The sequence below is a fragment of the Lepidochelys kempii genome, chromosome 2 (assembly GCF_965140265.1).
Source record: "Lepidochelys kempii isolate rLepKem1 chromosome 2, rLepKem1.hap2, whole genome shotgun sequence".
NCBI classification, from domain to species: Eukaryota; Metazoa; Chordata; order Testudines; family Cheloniidae; genus Lepidochelys; species Lepidochelys kempii.
Window position 1 is genome coordinate 180,524,055 of NC_133257.1, and position 16,785 is coordinate 180,540,839.

General features: G+C 42.6%; 1 protein-coding gene across 2 annotated transcripts in view; it reads left to right on the forward strand.

The window, feature by feature from the left end:
* ELMO1 (engulfment and cell motility 1) overlaps positions 1-16,785 on the forward strand; it is a 413,997-nt gene that overhangs the window by 196,955 nt on the left and 200,257 nt on the right. For both annotated transcript variants that reach the window (XM_073332875.1, XM_073332876.1), the window contains one exon: positions 1,042-1,146. In XM_073332875.1, coding sequence (XP_073188976.1) covers positions 1,042-1,146 — 105 coding nt within the window. The remainder of the gene's footprint in view (positions 1-1,041; positions 1,147-16,785) is intronic.

Genomic DNA, 16,785 nt, shown 5'->3' on the forward strand with positions numbered 1-16,785 from the left:
GTTTTGCTGCGAGTTTTTGGATTCATTCAACCTCTAAGCACAGATTTGAAATTCAGATGTTCAGAAATTCAGAAACCTGAGAGAATGCTTACAAGAACCCCTGCAAAGTGAGGCTGCTAAAATTTGCACAGCTCTCCTCATGACCCTTTATGTGCAGGTCATGAGAGCCAACTCAGTCTATTTTAAGCATTACCTACTGAACTAAGTAACTTTCACTCATCTTCATTACATCTTTGATATGGTCCCATAGGTCAGTGGTTCTCAACCAGGGGTCCGAGGCCCCTTGGGGGGCCACGAGCAGGTTTTGGGGGGGCTGCCAAGCAGGGCTAGCATTAGACTCGCTGGGGCCCAAGGCAGAAAGCCTGCCGCATGAGGTTGGAGCCTGAGCCCCACCTCCTGAGGCTGAAAGTAAAGCCTGAGCAATGTAGCTCTGCGGGGTCTCCTGTGGCATGAGGCCCCCCAGGCAATTGGCCTGCTTGCTACCCCTAACACCGGCCCTGGGCCTTTATATGCAGAAAACCCATTATTGTGACGCAGGGGGGCTGTGGAGTTTTTATAGCATGTTGAATGGGCCTCAGAAGGGAAAAGGTTGAGAACCCCTGCCATAGGTACTGTATTGTTGGACATACAGGTATATGTCAGTTTATACCCATATGTATTTATCCACATATGTTTATTAAATGTAAGAAATAATGCTGTGGGCGGGATTTTCAGAACCACCTGAATGACTTAGGAACACAAGTCCCATTGACTTTCTGTGGGATTTGTGCTCCTAAGTCATTTCTGCGTTTGAAAAGTCAACCTTGTATAATTATAGAACTACGAGATTAACATGCCAGTGATAATAACTGTCTTTAGACTGTGAACTCTTTAGGCCATGGACCATCTCCTTGGTCTGTATTTATGCAGTGCTCAGTACAGTGGGGTGCTGGTCCATGATTGGGGCTTCTAGGCAGTATGGTAATGCGAATGAATAATAATAATGAGGTTGATGGCTTTTGTGTAGATATTTATAGTGTAAACTCTTTATCTTTTTCACAGAATCATGTAAACCCAGCAATGGATTTTACACAAACTCCTCCAGGAATGCTAGCCCTTGACAACATGCTGTACTTTGCCAAACACCACCAGGATGCATATATCCGGGTAAGGGTTCTTTCCCACTTCACACATTTTAGTTTCACAGCTCTCACAGATTATTTCATATTTTTAAATCATAATCCCAGGAAAACAGATGGGATCCTGACATCACAAAGAGTAATTAACAACTGAACAGAAAGCCACAGGGCACAGAACACCACCGCTTTCTGTGAAAGCTTTACGTGAATGCGCCACTATTGTATGTCTGATTCAACTAGTATTAATGGCCTTTGTTTTGTAGAGTGACCTGCAAAGGAAGGGGGAAAATAAGTTTATGCCTTGTGTTATGTATGAAGTAAAATCTGAAAGATTCTGTAAAAAATATGCAGATTTTCTTTCTTTTTTTTCCTCAAGAAGCAGAATTCTCTGTCCTGCTCCAGGCAATTAACCCTGCCAAAAACTGACCTTGGCTCCCCAGGTAAAGATTCCTCTAGTGTCTGTCTAATACACCTTGTCAACTGACCTTATCAACAGTGTCCTAGAGATTAAGGCACTCCTGCTAGGAAGCTATTGGAAATGATATATTTCATCTGGACACAGGGAGAGCCGAAGCATGATTCACTCTGCACACTCCGCTCCTGCTCCCCCAGTTCCTGCCCACTCCTACTCTTAATTAGTTATTCTAAAGACAGTTTGATAGCAATGAGTTATATGTTGTTTCCTTATATATAGAGGCGTTGAACAGACAATAATCTCAGCATGTGGACATTCTGCTCTTTATATTCCTGAAACTGAATATTTTCCCCTCTATAAGCCTATCTACTATAAGTGAGTGGAGGATGAGAAAATCAATACAGCGGAAGTCCAGAAAGTCATTAAGTATTCCTAAGATAGTTGGCACAGCTAAATGGCATAATTGCAGAGAAGAAGAGACCTATTTAAAGAAGACTAAATACAAGAAGAAAAATAGGCATATATATCATTGTTAGTTTAAAAAAAATTCTAAGAGGAATATGAAATATGTTACGTGGAAAGCTCCATTTAAAAGTGAATTTTAAAGTGTATTCATTAACCTACAGCTTTGCATAAAACAGAATAATACCAAAGCCTTGAGAGGTTTGCAAAGGGCATGCTGACATCTAGTCCAATGATGACCCATAAGCAGAATGTCACCATAATAGGAGACAATAAGAGCTGCCCTTTAAAGACCTCTCTCTATCAGCCTACATCTAATGTGGCCATTAAAGAATGCAGCAGTAACATGGAGTGCAATGAATATTAAACTCAGTACAAAAAAACCCCTAAAACATTATTACATATTAGAAAGTCAGTTTTGAAAGAAACAGAACTAAGACTACATGTTGAAATCTATTTTATTCTCTAAAGAGAATTAGGCAACCGACTCCCATTGAAATTCATATACCCCTTTGAAAATCTGAGCCCTAGAGTAGAATACTCTTTACTGGGGCACTCCAATGGACAGCCTATGATCCCAATTAAGAGAGTATGCCATAATTTTTAAGCAACCTAAATAGAGTTTAAAATTGGGGAGAAATTTTCTACTTAATAAATATAGTCACAACATTTCATTTATTTTTCTTATATTCATCTTTATTTTGCAAGTACTATATTAAGAATGGGATTTAGCATTTCACGCATAATTAACCTCTGTTTAAATATGCTACTCTTAGGGTATTTCTACAATGCAATTAAAAACCTGCGGCAGGCTTGGGCTGCAGGGCCGTTTAATTGCAGTGTAGATGTCTGGGCTTGTGCTGGAGCCCAGGCTCTAGGACCCTGCGAGGTGGGAGGGTCCCAGAGCTTGGGCTGCATCCCGAGCCGGAACAGCTACACCACAACTAAACACCCCTGCAGCCTGAGCCCCATCAGGTGGCAGGAGCCAGCTGTGGGTGTCTAGCTGCAGTGCAGACATACCCTTCATTGTGACAAACTGCATGAGAGCTATGGACAAAGACACCATGGGTAAGGGAGGCAGGGCTGCTCTGATAAGAACATGTGACTGCTGAAGCTATTGATGCACACATCTTGAGGGTGAGTCTGGATTTCTTTTTCCCATTACTGTCCTTCTGTCTTTCTTCATACCCTTAGGGCAGCTTATGTTGACCTAACTATGTAAGCAATCTATACTTCAATTTCATTCCCGCCAACGTAACTGCCCTGCTACGTCTACTTAATAACTCCACCTCCACGAGTGGTGTAGAGTCAAAGTCAGTGTAGTTTGGTTGACAATGCATGTAGACACTGCATTGCTTATGTCGACTGTTTCTGGCTTTTTAGGAACTATCCCACCATGCCCCACACTGACAGTACAATCAATAGAAGCGCTCCTGGTGAGGATGTGCACCGCTGACACAAGGAGCAAAGTGTAGACGCGCACAAGTGATGTAATTACTGTGTCAGCGGTATGCTGATGTAAATTAGATCGACTTAATTTTGTAGTGTAGACATGGCCTAAGAGGGAACAATTAAGATTGGTAGGTATTGCAGAAGGTTTTGGTGTAGATACTTGAAGGAGATAAAAGGGTGGAGGCCTAGTGAGCTTAATAAAAAATGGCCTTCAAAGTTTAGGGGATTACGTGGCAAAAGACCTGGTGACAAGGCTGTTAGAAGGAGATTGAGGGGGTGGTTAACTCTGTATCTTAAAAGAAGAAAGAAAACAGTGTTGTGGAAATTCTGAAATAGAAATAATTAAAAACAAATAAAGCTGAACAACCTTCCCCTCCTGCCTTTTGATTCCTTTCCTCCTCCTCCTTCTCTTTTTCTGCTGGCTACAGTTCAGCAAGACACTTCTCTCTATAATAGAATGTGTTCTTTTGTTTATACAACTCTGTTCCTCCTCTACCCCAGTCAGTTTTTCAACTAGTTGTGGGTTTTTCATTTGGACATTTACGTTAATGTCATTGAATTTCACTGCCTGTTTACCATTTAATGTGATTGGGGGGCCTCTTTAGAAAAATGTTGTTTAGTATAAAGAAAGCACAGTTGTCTCTAATTATATGGTTTCCTTGCTACCTTCTGTATGTTTTAAAAAAAAAAAAAAAAAAAAAGTTTGTTACGGAATTAGCATTTCTCCTTTTTTTTTTTCTTTTGGATAACTAATGGCTTTGGTGATATCAGTGACTTCAGTAAAGTACACAGCAGTTTTTCATGTTCCACTTACAAAATCCATTGCAATTTTTAGAGGCTATGCTTTTAAAAGGTGCAGTCATGTAATATATGGTATTCACTGATGGAAGTAATACTGAATCTTTGAAAGAAATTAAAGAACTTTTAACATTCAAAAGGAAAAATTGGCAGTTTCCCAAGTTGCATAATTACAGGACAGTTCATAGTGTGTAATTAAAGTTAACAGTGAAGCAAGTGATTGGAATAAAGCTTTGTGACAGATAAGCTTTTTTTCCTGTTCTTATGGAGCAGACAAGTTCCTCCCCACCCAACCCAAAACACCTCAGCAGCAATTTCTAATATTTTTTTACAATAAAATTAAGTTACCATTTAAATGTATACTATGCAGTACAGGGATTTTCCATTAGAATGACATTTTCCTGTAACTAATTTGCAGTACTATGGAGCTGTAACTTTCCTTACTGTAAAAAGTGGCCCCCGGAAAAGCCTTTTTTTTTTGTGGTTATAATCTCTTGTACTTCCTCATTGCTTTGTCTGGGATCTGTTGAAACAGATCTTTAATGCCCACAGCTGGGCAGATATTACCAGTACCAGTGAGAGACTCGGGTACAGTATGCTTAATGCACAGTAATTTATTTGACAAAGAATCACACAAGCAGTTAAGATTACATAGCAAACATCTTCCCCCCAGTAAGCCTCAGCGCCTACAAGCATAAACCCTCAGTAACTATGTTGGCCTTACACGGTATCCTGACTGGCAAACAAAGCAGGTATATCTACCAATTCTAGATGGAGACTTTTTCTCTTCTCTTCTGTCCCCTTTCAGGTACTTGATCTGTCAAGGGTCCCCCGAAGCATGTATTGGTTACCCTGATGACCTCTGGTTCTGCCACAAATGTTCCTCGAGGTGGGGTCTCGGTTACCCCGATGACTTCTGTCCCACAGTCTCAAACCTCTTCAGATGTTAATTGGGGAACACTAACTTAGCTAATTTACTGTGCTTAGCATATATACCCTTTTGTTCTCAAAGGAGTCTCATGCTCCAAAAATATGCTGTGTGGGCGTTTATTACTGGTATATTCTAATTAATATTTTGGAAGGAGGGGCTGCAGAACAGACCCAAACCAAACCTCAATCAACACTTACCCTCTCATCAATCATTCACTTAGGCTCTTAGCATGATGTCATCCAGAAAGGGTCATTTTGACCCATGTCAGCTGGCACCAAGCCCACTGATCGCATGATTTTATGTCTTCTTTACTTTGTGAGCTGGTCCCCCTTGGCTGATATTCCAAAGTTCAATGTTGAAACATACACGCAGCTTGAGTCGTTATTAACCTTTCAAATGCAGTTTCAGCAATTCCAGTAATTTCTCACATCACTCATCTAATGCTAAGAGAATTCGGCTCCCAGAATCCTCTAGCAAGTTCAGATGTACCAAGTCATACCAAACTCATGTTTGCCACATTCATTCACATCAGTTACAGAAATTCATAATAATTTGGCCCAACAGGATCTATAGCGCAAGCCTTTTTTATTTGAAATCCATGATTTTTTTTTTTAACAAGATACAATTAGGAGTGAACTATATAGCTTTGTATCTGACTGACTTTGTTTTTGTGTATGTGCATGCTTGGATACTTATATTGATGTAACAAATGGAGTGTCCATTTCACTAGTCTATCCCTGGAGATTAATGGAACCAGAATGGTTCTAGATGTTTATAGGCGATTCTAGTCTCCTGTATTAGTGAGCTAGTAGAATATGAAGGTTGTTGTTGTTCATCACTGATACGTTGGGTTCTAAATGACTCATTCCCATAGATCACCTTCACAGATCACCTTGGTATACTGATGACCTGCAGCAGATGCAAACGTGGGAGGGAGCATAGAGTATTGCTGCTGGTCTTTGTTCTCCCAAGCCAAGTCAAATGAAACATGTTGTGGCTGTTATGCAGGCAAAGAAGGGTTCTCATCTCTATGATTCTCATTTAGTGCTTCTGTTCTGGGCGATGTATAACTCAATGAATTCTTTGTATTTTTTCTTGGCTGTGCTCAGTCAGATTCTGATGGGTCTTGCTGTTTTCCTGGGGTCAGATTGTGTCTGGTGGAGACAAATATATCTCCATTGACCTTGAGTTTCAACTAGTTTTTGCTAGTGGTGGGACCTTAGTGGTGCTATTTGTGAGTTGGAACCATGTTTCTCCTGTTTAGTAAAATCAAATGAGGAGGTATTGAGTCCATTATTGTTTGAAATCATGAATGTGTTCTTGAGTAAAGGCAAAATACCAGGTAACTCTGGCATCACTGAATTTCCCAGATTCTTATCAATCACATTTTTAGCCTATGTATCATATAAATACTGCACTGGTCAAATTAGCTGATGATCTCCAATTTGGGATGGACAAAGGAAAGCTGTCCACACTGATTCATTTAGGTCTCTTGCCATCCTTTGATGTCATTGACCACAAGGTGGTATTGATTTGACTAGCAGATCTGTCTGGAGAGACTCGCAGTAGACTGAGATCACAGTGGATTTCATTTACTATCTTTTAGATAGTCTGTGATGTTATTCTGTCTTGTTTTCAATAATATATGTCTTGTTCTCAGACTCTCATGATGGCTTATGTCTGAAAGTAAAATCGATATTGTAAATATCGTATTGGCAACTTTTTCAAATTTGTCACGTGGATCCATTTATAGATGAAGGATGAGATTGTCAGCTGTTGTGAATGGCCAAGCTGCCATTGAAGTCACTGGACCTGAGCCAATTCACAGCAGCTGAGAGTTTGATCACATGTGTATAATCAAAATGCTGCTGGGTGCACTTTCCTCCCCTGAGACTATTTGGTGATTATTATTACTTACTTTAGTTGTGACTTCTTTACTGCTCTGCCAAGAGTGAAAAACAACAGAAGAGCAAGGGAACATGCTTCATGTGTGGAATAGTTCAAATACTCCAAATTCTCCAGGTATTTTTTTCAGCTATCCCTCTGCATTAGAATTAACCTCAATAAGTTTTCTATATGAGGGGTTCTCAGCCTTTCCTTTCCTGAGCCCCCCATAACGTGCTATAAAAATTCCATGGCCCACCTGTGCCACAAAACTGTTTTTCTGCATATAAAAGCCGGGTCCAGTATCAGGGGATAGCAAGCAGGGCAATTGCCTGGGGCGCCACTATGGTTGCTAACTTTCTAATCACACAAAACAGAACATCCCTGCCCTGCTCCTGCTCTTCCCCTTCTTTGAGGCTCTGCCCATGCCCTGCCCCTTTTCCAATCTCCGTCCCCGCTCCATTCCCCCTCCCTCTGTTGCTCACTCTTCCACACCCTCACTCACTTTCACCGGCCTGGGGCAGAGGGTTGGGGTGTGGAAGGGGGTATGGGCTCTGGGCTGGGGGTGCAGACTCTGTGGTGGGGCTGGGGATGAGGGGTTTGAGATGCAGGAGAGGGTTCTGGGCTGGGGAAGGGTTGTGGTGGTGGGGGGATGAGGGCTCTGGCTGGAGGTGGAGCCAGGGATGAGGGGGTTGCAGTGTAGGAGTGGGCTTTGGGCTGGGCCAGGGGTTTGGGGTGGGGATGGGGTGCAGGGTCCTGGCGACATTTACCACGGCTCCGAGGAAGCATCTGCCAGGTCCCTCCAACCTCTGGGCACATTGGTGACCAGGCGTTCCGGTAGAAAACTGGATGCCTGGCAACTCTAGGCCCCATACCACATGGGGCGCCATGAAGCTAAGGTTATCTGACTTGAGCTTGAGGCCCAGGTGATGGGGCTTGGGGCGATGTGGCTTTGGCTTTCTGCCCTGAGCCCCAGTGAGTCTAATGCCAGCCCTGCTTGGTGGATACCCTGAAACCTGCTCGCAGCCCCGCAGAGGGCCTTAGACCCCTGGTTGAGAACTGCTGTTTTATATGTTAGTTCACAGGGCCAATCTGACCATGTCTCTGAGAATTGCTAGCCAGTCACCATTGGTAGTTTAAAAACTACTGACTAGGTGGGAAAGCAATAGTGCAAACCATTTTTAGTCCCTGTGACTGTTAGTCAGTAGGATTATGTCCGGTAATCCAAAGGTGTAATATACTGCTATACACTTACATATGTATACAGGTATACACTTTACAGGCAGGCGGTTTCTTCAGCTACTACCTTTCTTTTTTCATCTTTGAGCCTTCAAAAATTTTGGAGGAGGAGGAGGTGTCGTTTCTGAGCCACAAGATGCAGATGAACATTGCTGGCATTCTGTGAAGATCATTCATAACTTTAATGGGTTGAGTCACAGTCAGACTGTGTATTTTATAACCCATACATTTGTTGTATAGGAGGCTTCCTACACACCCTTCCACCAATTCACAAAAGCCTCCTTGTGCCTACTCATTCTATCCTGATCAGAACGAGTTGTCCACCATATAGTTTGAGCAATTTTGAAATAAAATTTAGTTTGATTCCTGTAATCCTATTTCCACCCCCCAAAATGATTGGAAAAGGATATAATTTATTTCCATTTTGTTAAAGCTGATAAGAAAAGTGAGCTTTGTTGCATTTGTTTTTCTAATATGTACAGCCTATTATCCAGGTCATTGGTTCCCAACCATTTTTATTTTATTGTTGCCTTCTCTCATTATTTTATTTCTCCATTTTCTTTTGCCTGTTCTCCCTCTCCCCCACCCCTTGTCTTTATTTTATTTTCTGTTCCTTTTTATTTCTTACTCTTTTTTCTGTTCTTTCACATATCTTACTCTTTTTCACATCTTACACTCCTCCCCCTCAGTAGCTCTGTTACCCCTCCTTGTTCCCTCACTTACCAGAAGGCTGCATATTTCTGGGGGTTGGGAACAGCCATTTGTGTCTGCAAGATTGAGTTGAGTTCTGTGGGAGCTGAGAACAGCTTGGGCTGCTGATTAAACTTGTGGCCCAGTACATGGGAGCTGCCAGCTAAATTAAGTCCTGGTCCACAGCTCGCTGAAGTTGATGGGAGTCTTTGGATCAGGTCCTTCGGGTGCCATAATGGGAGCATGGAAAGAAGATAGGTGGCTTTTTTGGAGCCACCTACTACTGTTTCTGCAGAGGTTTGTGGTGTGTATGTGTAGGATATGGGGTCGTGTAGCTTTTATCACTCACTCTGACCCTCTCCTCTGCCCTGTGCACCATCTTATCCTCTGAACTAGTCTGGTGCTATGTTGCAGCCCACCCCACAGGTGTGAAACACTGATTTAGGCCAGCAGGTCTCAAACTTCATTGCACCATGACCCCCTTCTGACAACAAAAATTATGACATGACCCTGGGTGGGGGGAGAGGGTGTGTGGAGCCAGAGTTGCAGCCCTGTTGCCCCAGGCAGATGGGGGCAGGGGCACGGCAGAGCCTGAGCCCTGCTGCCCTTGACTGAAGCCCTTGGGCTTTGGCCTGGGCAGCAGGGCTCAGGCTTTGGCTTCAGCCCTGGGGCCCAGTGAGTCTAATGCTGGTTCTGGCAACCCCATTAAAATGGTGTCATGACCCACTTTGGGGTCCTTACCCACAGTTTGAGAAGTACTGATTTAGACATTTCTCATGTCTGTATCACAGTGTTGGGGTGCAGAGGCTTGGAGTGTGGGAGGGGGCTGAGGCAAGGGGTTGGGGTGTGTGGGGGATATGGGCTCTTGGTTGTGGGGGTGCAGGTTTTGTGGTGGGATTGAGGATGAGGAGTTTGCAGGAGGGTGCAGGAGGGAGTTCTAGCCTGGGACCAAGGGATTTGGAGTGCAGGACGGGGCTTAGGTCTGGGGCAAGGGATTGAGGTGCAGGAGGGGGTGAAGGCTCTGGCTGGGGTGCAGGCTCTGGGGCAGAGGGGTTCAGGATGCAGGGGGGTTGGGTGTGGGGGGGGGAGAGGCTTTCAGCTGGGGGTATGGGCTCTAGAGTGGGGCCAGGGATGAAGGCATGCAGGATGGGGCTCAGGGGTGAGGCAGGGGGTTGGGTTTCGGGAGGAGATTGCGGGCTTGAGCTCAGGGCTGAGGCAGGGGGTTGGGGTGCGGGAAGGGTTGCGGGGTGCAGACTTTGGGAGGGAGTTTGGGTGCTGGGAGGGGGCTCTGGGCTGGGGCAGGGAGTTGGGGTGCAGGAGCGAGTGCAGGCTCTGGGTGGCACTTACCTCAGGCAGCCTTTGGGAAGCTGCTGGCACGTCCGGCTTCTAGGTGGAGGGGCAGCCAGGGGGCTCTGCATGGTGCCAAGTCTGCAGGTGTCATCCTCACAGCTCCCATTGGTCACAGTTCCTGGCCAATGGGAACTGCAGAGCCAGTGCTCAGTGTGAGGGTGGCATGCGGAGCCCCCTTGGCTTCCCCTACACCTAGGAGCTGAACATGCCAGCAGCTTCCAAGGAGGTGCGCGGAGCCAGGTAGGGAGCCTGCTGTGCCACCAACTGGACTTTTAGCTGCCCAGTCAGTGGTGCTGACCAAAGCCGCCAGAGTCCTTTTCAACTGGGCATTCTGGTCAAAAAACAGACACCTGGCAACCCTATCTTCAATACTGGAGGAAGGAGGAATCTCTGGCTCCAGCTATTGCTTCAGTGGCTCCAGGGGGGAAGAGGAGACACTGCATGGTGTTGCAAAGGCCCTCCTCCAACCACCAGTACCCTCAGCACCTGCAGGAAGCAAAGAGAGGCTCTGATCCTATTTCCCAAGGTGAAGTGGTGGATGGACCTACTGTTTATTGTGAAACTTTCATTAGAGTGATTTGGTTTGGTTGGAAGAGGTCAAAGGGAGGCGCAAAAGCAGGGCCACCACACCAGATGGGCAGCAGGGGCACGTGCTACAAGCCGGGCAGGAGTCGAACTTGCAATCTCCTGATCCGTAGTCAGTCGCGTTATCCATTGTGCTTCACTACAAAAGGAATTTACTGTTCATGTACATTTGGCAGGAATAATGTCAAGGCAGCATCAAAGGCTCTGAAATTGGACTGCATGCCATGCTGTTGGCACTACAGTCCGACAAGCAGAAAGGTTCTTTCAGTCTGGAATTATTCATTGTGCAGCACTGTCCATGAGGAACAATTGAAGGTACACCTCAGATTAGCATCTAATATTGCAGTATTTGATTTTATTATACTGCGTATCCATTGCTCAGTACAAAACAATATGAAGAACTTCATAATTTTCAGGTGCCAAACTAAACATTCCATACAAAACACAAGTATGGGGAAAACCCCCACTAAGTTACTAAGGTTGCAAGGTCAAACACTCAAAAGGAAGGAAATACCAGATTTAAGGTATTCAGATATGTTCAACTTTAATTTTGACCCCTGGTGCACATGCATTATGGTACAGTCTTCAGTTACATGATCACATATTTTATTTTTTCCACAGGACTGCTTCACATTGTTTCATGGCTGGCTAACCATATTGGTGGTCCATGCCTCCTGTTTGACAGCTCTTCCTGTGAGCAGCAGACTACAGGACACCCCTCACCCCTCAGTTGGATATTCTGCACCCAACTTCCCTATGTGGTGATCCATCACAGACTTATCACCCGTGGCCCTTAACTTGATCCAGTAGATAAACCTTAGCTTCCTTTCAGTAAAGGCAAGGTTTTTCAGCTGAGTTCCTTATATCAGAGAGATTATTTCCCTTAGGGGTGATCAGCCTTTCTCTGATACTGCCATTTGAATAAGATGTCCAAACTCCTCTGGCCTACCACTCCAAGCTCCTCCTTCCCTGGATGATAGGCAGTGATCCAAATCCCTTTGCCTGGGAGTAGTAATTTTTTTGTTTTGTCCTGCAAAGCTGTAGTTGTTCCACATGAATACACAGTAGAAGGCTGGAGAAGAAAGATGGGGGGCTGAGGAACGGGGAGGCAAAAGGAGCAACATGGGAAGATGGAAGGAAAACAAATAGATAACAGAGGTAGGAGGAGAGGTTACAGAGACAACACAAGAGGAAGATGGTTAGAAGGACAGTGGGATGTATGTAAAGGAAAATGACGATAAAAGCTTTGGGAGCAAAGGCAGAGTGGAGAAAGGGAAAGACAGAAATCCTATCTTCCCATAATAGGGCCTCTTATCCAGCACAAGCAGGAAAAGCTATTTCCAGACAAGGCAATTAAGGCATCTGGACATGGCAGGAATGATAGAGAAGTTCATTGTATATAACCAATGGTAAGAAAATGCAAAGGAGAAGAAAAGATAGAATGTCATGTTTCTTTTAGCATTCAAATACTTCCAGATTGCTTCTATGGGATCTGGTGAGGGTTATTATCTTAGCCAACATCTCCTTTTGATGTTTGCCTGTCACACACTGCAAGAAAAGTAGGGCTTGGCTATATTATTGTACAACAAGTGTAGAGAAATACTGATAGTTAATAGTGCCATGATGCCTGTCAAAGCATCTATGTTGGGATTTATTGTATTACTGTAGCTGTAGTGAATCTTTTAGTCCTTCACTCTGTATCTCATTCCCAGTCATAATGAATCTCTGTGGTATTAGCAAACCTATAGCTCAGTGCAGGAATCTAAGAAATACCACCAACAATTTGCTTTGGAGCAATATTCTTTGAGCCAATGTCATCCTTAATGTGTGAACTAGGGGACTGGCTAAATTCATTTCTTAACATTGAAGGAAAATATTTGGCTGCCAGTTTCTTCCTTCTATATTTTGATGGTGGAAATCATGAAGGCAATACCCATCTTTATAACTTTGTTCTCAGTTATTAATAAAAAGTCAATTGAAAATATATAAGCTGCTTGCTTTGTCTAGGTCAACGTTATGTTATGATCAGATATGAAAAATATGTCTCTGCCCAATATTGAGGGACCTCATCATGCTCCAATGGCATGATAGTCAATGAAGGATCACCAAGGAATGATGTAAAGTTTCCAGCAACAGTTAAGTAAAACTTTTGTTTCCTGTTTGTTGCTGGAAACTTTACATTGTATCTCTGTGATTCTGGCATGAGACTTGAGATTTTGCTATGCTATCCTCTGTAGTTTTGGACTTTTTTCCTGCAGTTACCAGTTTATTGTAAGAGTTTTGGGTGATGGTTCCTATTGATTATAATCAACATACTGTAAAGTATATAGAGTAGTCGGTATAAAAAAAGTCACATGTATCAAGAAAGAAATTTCCTCCTCTATATCTTTCTCGATGCCTAGTTGGGTTCGTGGCTATTGGATGTCTAGCATTCTTGTTTACTGGAGAAGGTGCCTGACTCCCTCCAGGACAACTGCTGGATAAATGTCTATCATTTCCAGCTTTGATGCTGTAGAAAGAAGCATCATTTAAACAATCAGTTTAGTTGACCCTTTGCTGTCTAAGGTTTAGCTGTAGGTGTAGACAGGGTCAAACCATGGTCAGCACCAGGTCAGCTATATCGATTGCTGACAATCAATGACTGAAATGGTACCATTTCCAAATGTAAACAAAGGCCTTCGTTTCTCTCTCTGACCCACCTTGATTTTGTTTAGTAAGTATTCGGAAACTTTCCCCTCCACTCCACAGTAAAGATTGAAATTTAGGGGGCGAAAGCAGTATTTGCTGTGGAACAAATTAAATAATTTGGAAAAATACATTATAAAACAGTAAGACAACATTTGCAGCAACAATATTCTCCAATTCCTGCCCCTTAATTAGCTATAGAATATTACTGGTGGGAATGGTTAAAAAAAAAAGGGGGGGGGGAATAACATTTACTTTCTTAAAAATTGTCTCCTCTTGCCCTTTCACATTTCTTTAACCCATTCTTATTTTCTTATTTTTCAGTAACATCTTCAACTTGTTCCTCTTAGGATTTATTTTGTCTTCCTTTTTAGCTTTACTCTCTTCTGTATTGTACACATATTCTGTATTCTAGCTATACTTTCCCCCTTTATTTGTTGTTTCTTCGTTCTCTTTTCTTTCCTCTGAGCTCTCCCTAGCCTCTTCTCTCGTATTGTTTCTTCTGCTTGCTCTCCCCTGTAGTTTTTCTTCCTTTTCCTTGGTCTCTTTCCCTTTATATCTTTTTACCTTTTTCTCCATCCTGGATCCTTTTTAAACTGTGAGCACGGCACATAGCAGTTGTCTTAACTTTCTTCACAGTGCCTCAGTGTAGGGGTAGTGGTCTCTGAACAAGAACTGAGCTTATTTCCCAGTTATGGTTTAAATACTTAAAACAGTTGTGGGTTAGGTTTGGAGTTCCAGCCTGTGCTCTAAATTTCATAACTTACGTTTAGTTAAACCAGATAATGTTGTACACAATAGCTTTGTGGTAATTATGAGGCTGTAAACAAATTCTGTCAGTTGGAGCAGTTAAAAGGCTTTTCAGAAAACTACTGAGGTCCAGTGAAAAATTTTCAGAACTTTACTCAAATGGTCATATCCAAGAAAAGATTAAGCCATTATGTGTATACCATACAGTGTTATCAGAATGGTACAATTTCCCTAAATTGTACCATTCTGATAACAGTGTATGGTATACACATAATGTATGTATGGGGGAGAGAATCACAGTTGCACACCTGTCAGTTTCTTTGTTGGATCATTGAGAGGGCTGGCAATAGAAGGAAATGAAGGAGAGAACTGGATGAGCAGCATGCAGCACTCCCACAATGTGGAGTAAGGATTGTCTTTTCTTTAAATGTGTATACAGCACTTAGAATCGTGGAGGACCAAATCCCTGACTGGGGCCTCTAGGTGCTACCACGTGCAAATAATAAACATCCGAAAACACTGAGGGAGGTAGTACCGTACCAGGAAAGGAGAGAGCGGCCAGGTAATTCAAGGCTGAGATGAGGTCAAGAGGAGTTGCATCTTAACTGTGGATTTCCATTTGAATAGGGATTATGTGGGTTTAGTGATACCTTGGCTGTTAATTTTTCTTAGAGGAATAAATAAACAGATAGAATCATGCATCAAGCTAAGTTATAAAATCTAATACAAAGGTGCATGAGTATTTTTGGTCTAGATCCGTATATTACTTCATAGATATATTTCTTTCCCTGCTAGTGTTTTTGAGCAATTTGCTAAAGAAACCTGTTTGCCCGCTGACTATTTCTGTCCCCTTCACAACCAGAGAGCTCAGGGAAACAAAGATAAAACAAAGATACAGCCTTTGTCAGCAGTATTTTATTAATGTTTTATTTTGCATCAGGATATGGTATTCCTAAATTATGAAAAGTGTATTACAGATAAACTAATGAATGTTTTAAATCTATTGCCAAGATTAGGAATTATTTCTTCTGGGCTGTTTATAAGAGCTGTTTTTTACAGTAATTGTGGCTTATTAAAGATCAGTATCTGTAACTGTAGAATTTACATCCACATATTTAACGGCAGCTATGCCTTTTCCATCTTCCTTGCTTGAAAATTCTTTACTATGTGTCATGTCTTCTTTGTTCTACACAGAAAATGTGAAAAGATGGATGCTTGAATGGAAGGAGAAAGGAGCATTCTGAAGCTGCTTTACATATTGATTACTCAAATTGCCATTTAATTTGGTGTTTAGTAGTACACAGTGCCTCAACTATTTCTCAGCCATTCTTATTGATTGCAGTAATTCTGCTTTAACATTATACGAAGATACAGTTTTACCATTAAATATTTATGCACTCATGAAATGTTAACACGTTGGGTTAATGTGAAATTCAACAAAATGCATTTGCCAGGAGCAGTGATATTGCTAAGACTGGTGCCTTTTTTCCCTCCGCTTTCATTTTCTCTCCGCATTGATTTTATTACTCACTTTCCTTAGCTGTCTCTAAATCTGTGTCAAAACAGCCCCTCGGTCCAGTATGCAGATTTTATTTTTTATTATGAGAGAGAAAAATAAAACAAGTGATTTCAATAACGTGAGATGAAGCATTGCATTTTGCTTGTATCATTCTATCCTATCTCCAGCACTTGGGTCTGGGAGCAGATCACTTTTTCCTATGAGAAGGACTCTAAAACAGAATGACTAATCCAGAATGCATGGTGGAGAGATGTTCACTTGTTCCTGAAGGGTGGCTGCAGGAATGTAAAACAAAAATTGCAGAGGTGTTTCTTTGTTTTGGTACAGCTGTTATCCAGGTATTGCACTGAATAATTAGGCATAGTTTAATCCTAAACTTCTAGCAGAAAAAAGAACTCCTCTAGCAGAGCATTGAACTACTCAGAGGCTAAGAGACTGACTGCCTTTCTCCTCCTGTACCACTGATGCTGTTCGAGATCAGTTGGGGCACATCCACTAAGAGACTAAATATCTGGAGGCAGGTGGCAGGACATACTCACTGGTGATTCTTTAACCCATCTATTAAATACCACCTTTGTGGAAGAATCCTATAGGATTTAATAAAGATAAAACAATTAGGATTCTACAGGAATTATTGTAAGAACCTATAGAATGAAATCTTTTCTGTAGGGTGTGGGTTGATTGGTTTTAAGCGATGTGACAGGGTCGGGCAAGATGGCTACAGGAGAGTGACAGAAGGCAGATATATTAGCCCCAGATTAAACAGATCCCTTTTCCCTGGGTAAGGTAACACAGGCAGTTCCAAAACAATCAGGGACTTGCTGGAATCAATTAAGGCAGGCAGGCTAATTAGGACATCTGGAGTCAATTAAGAAGCTGCTAGAATCAATTAAGACAGGCAGGCTAA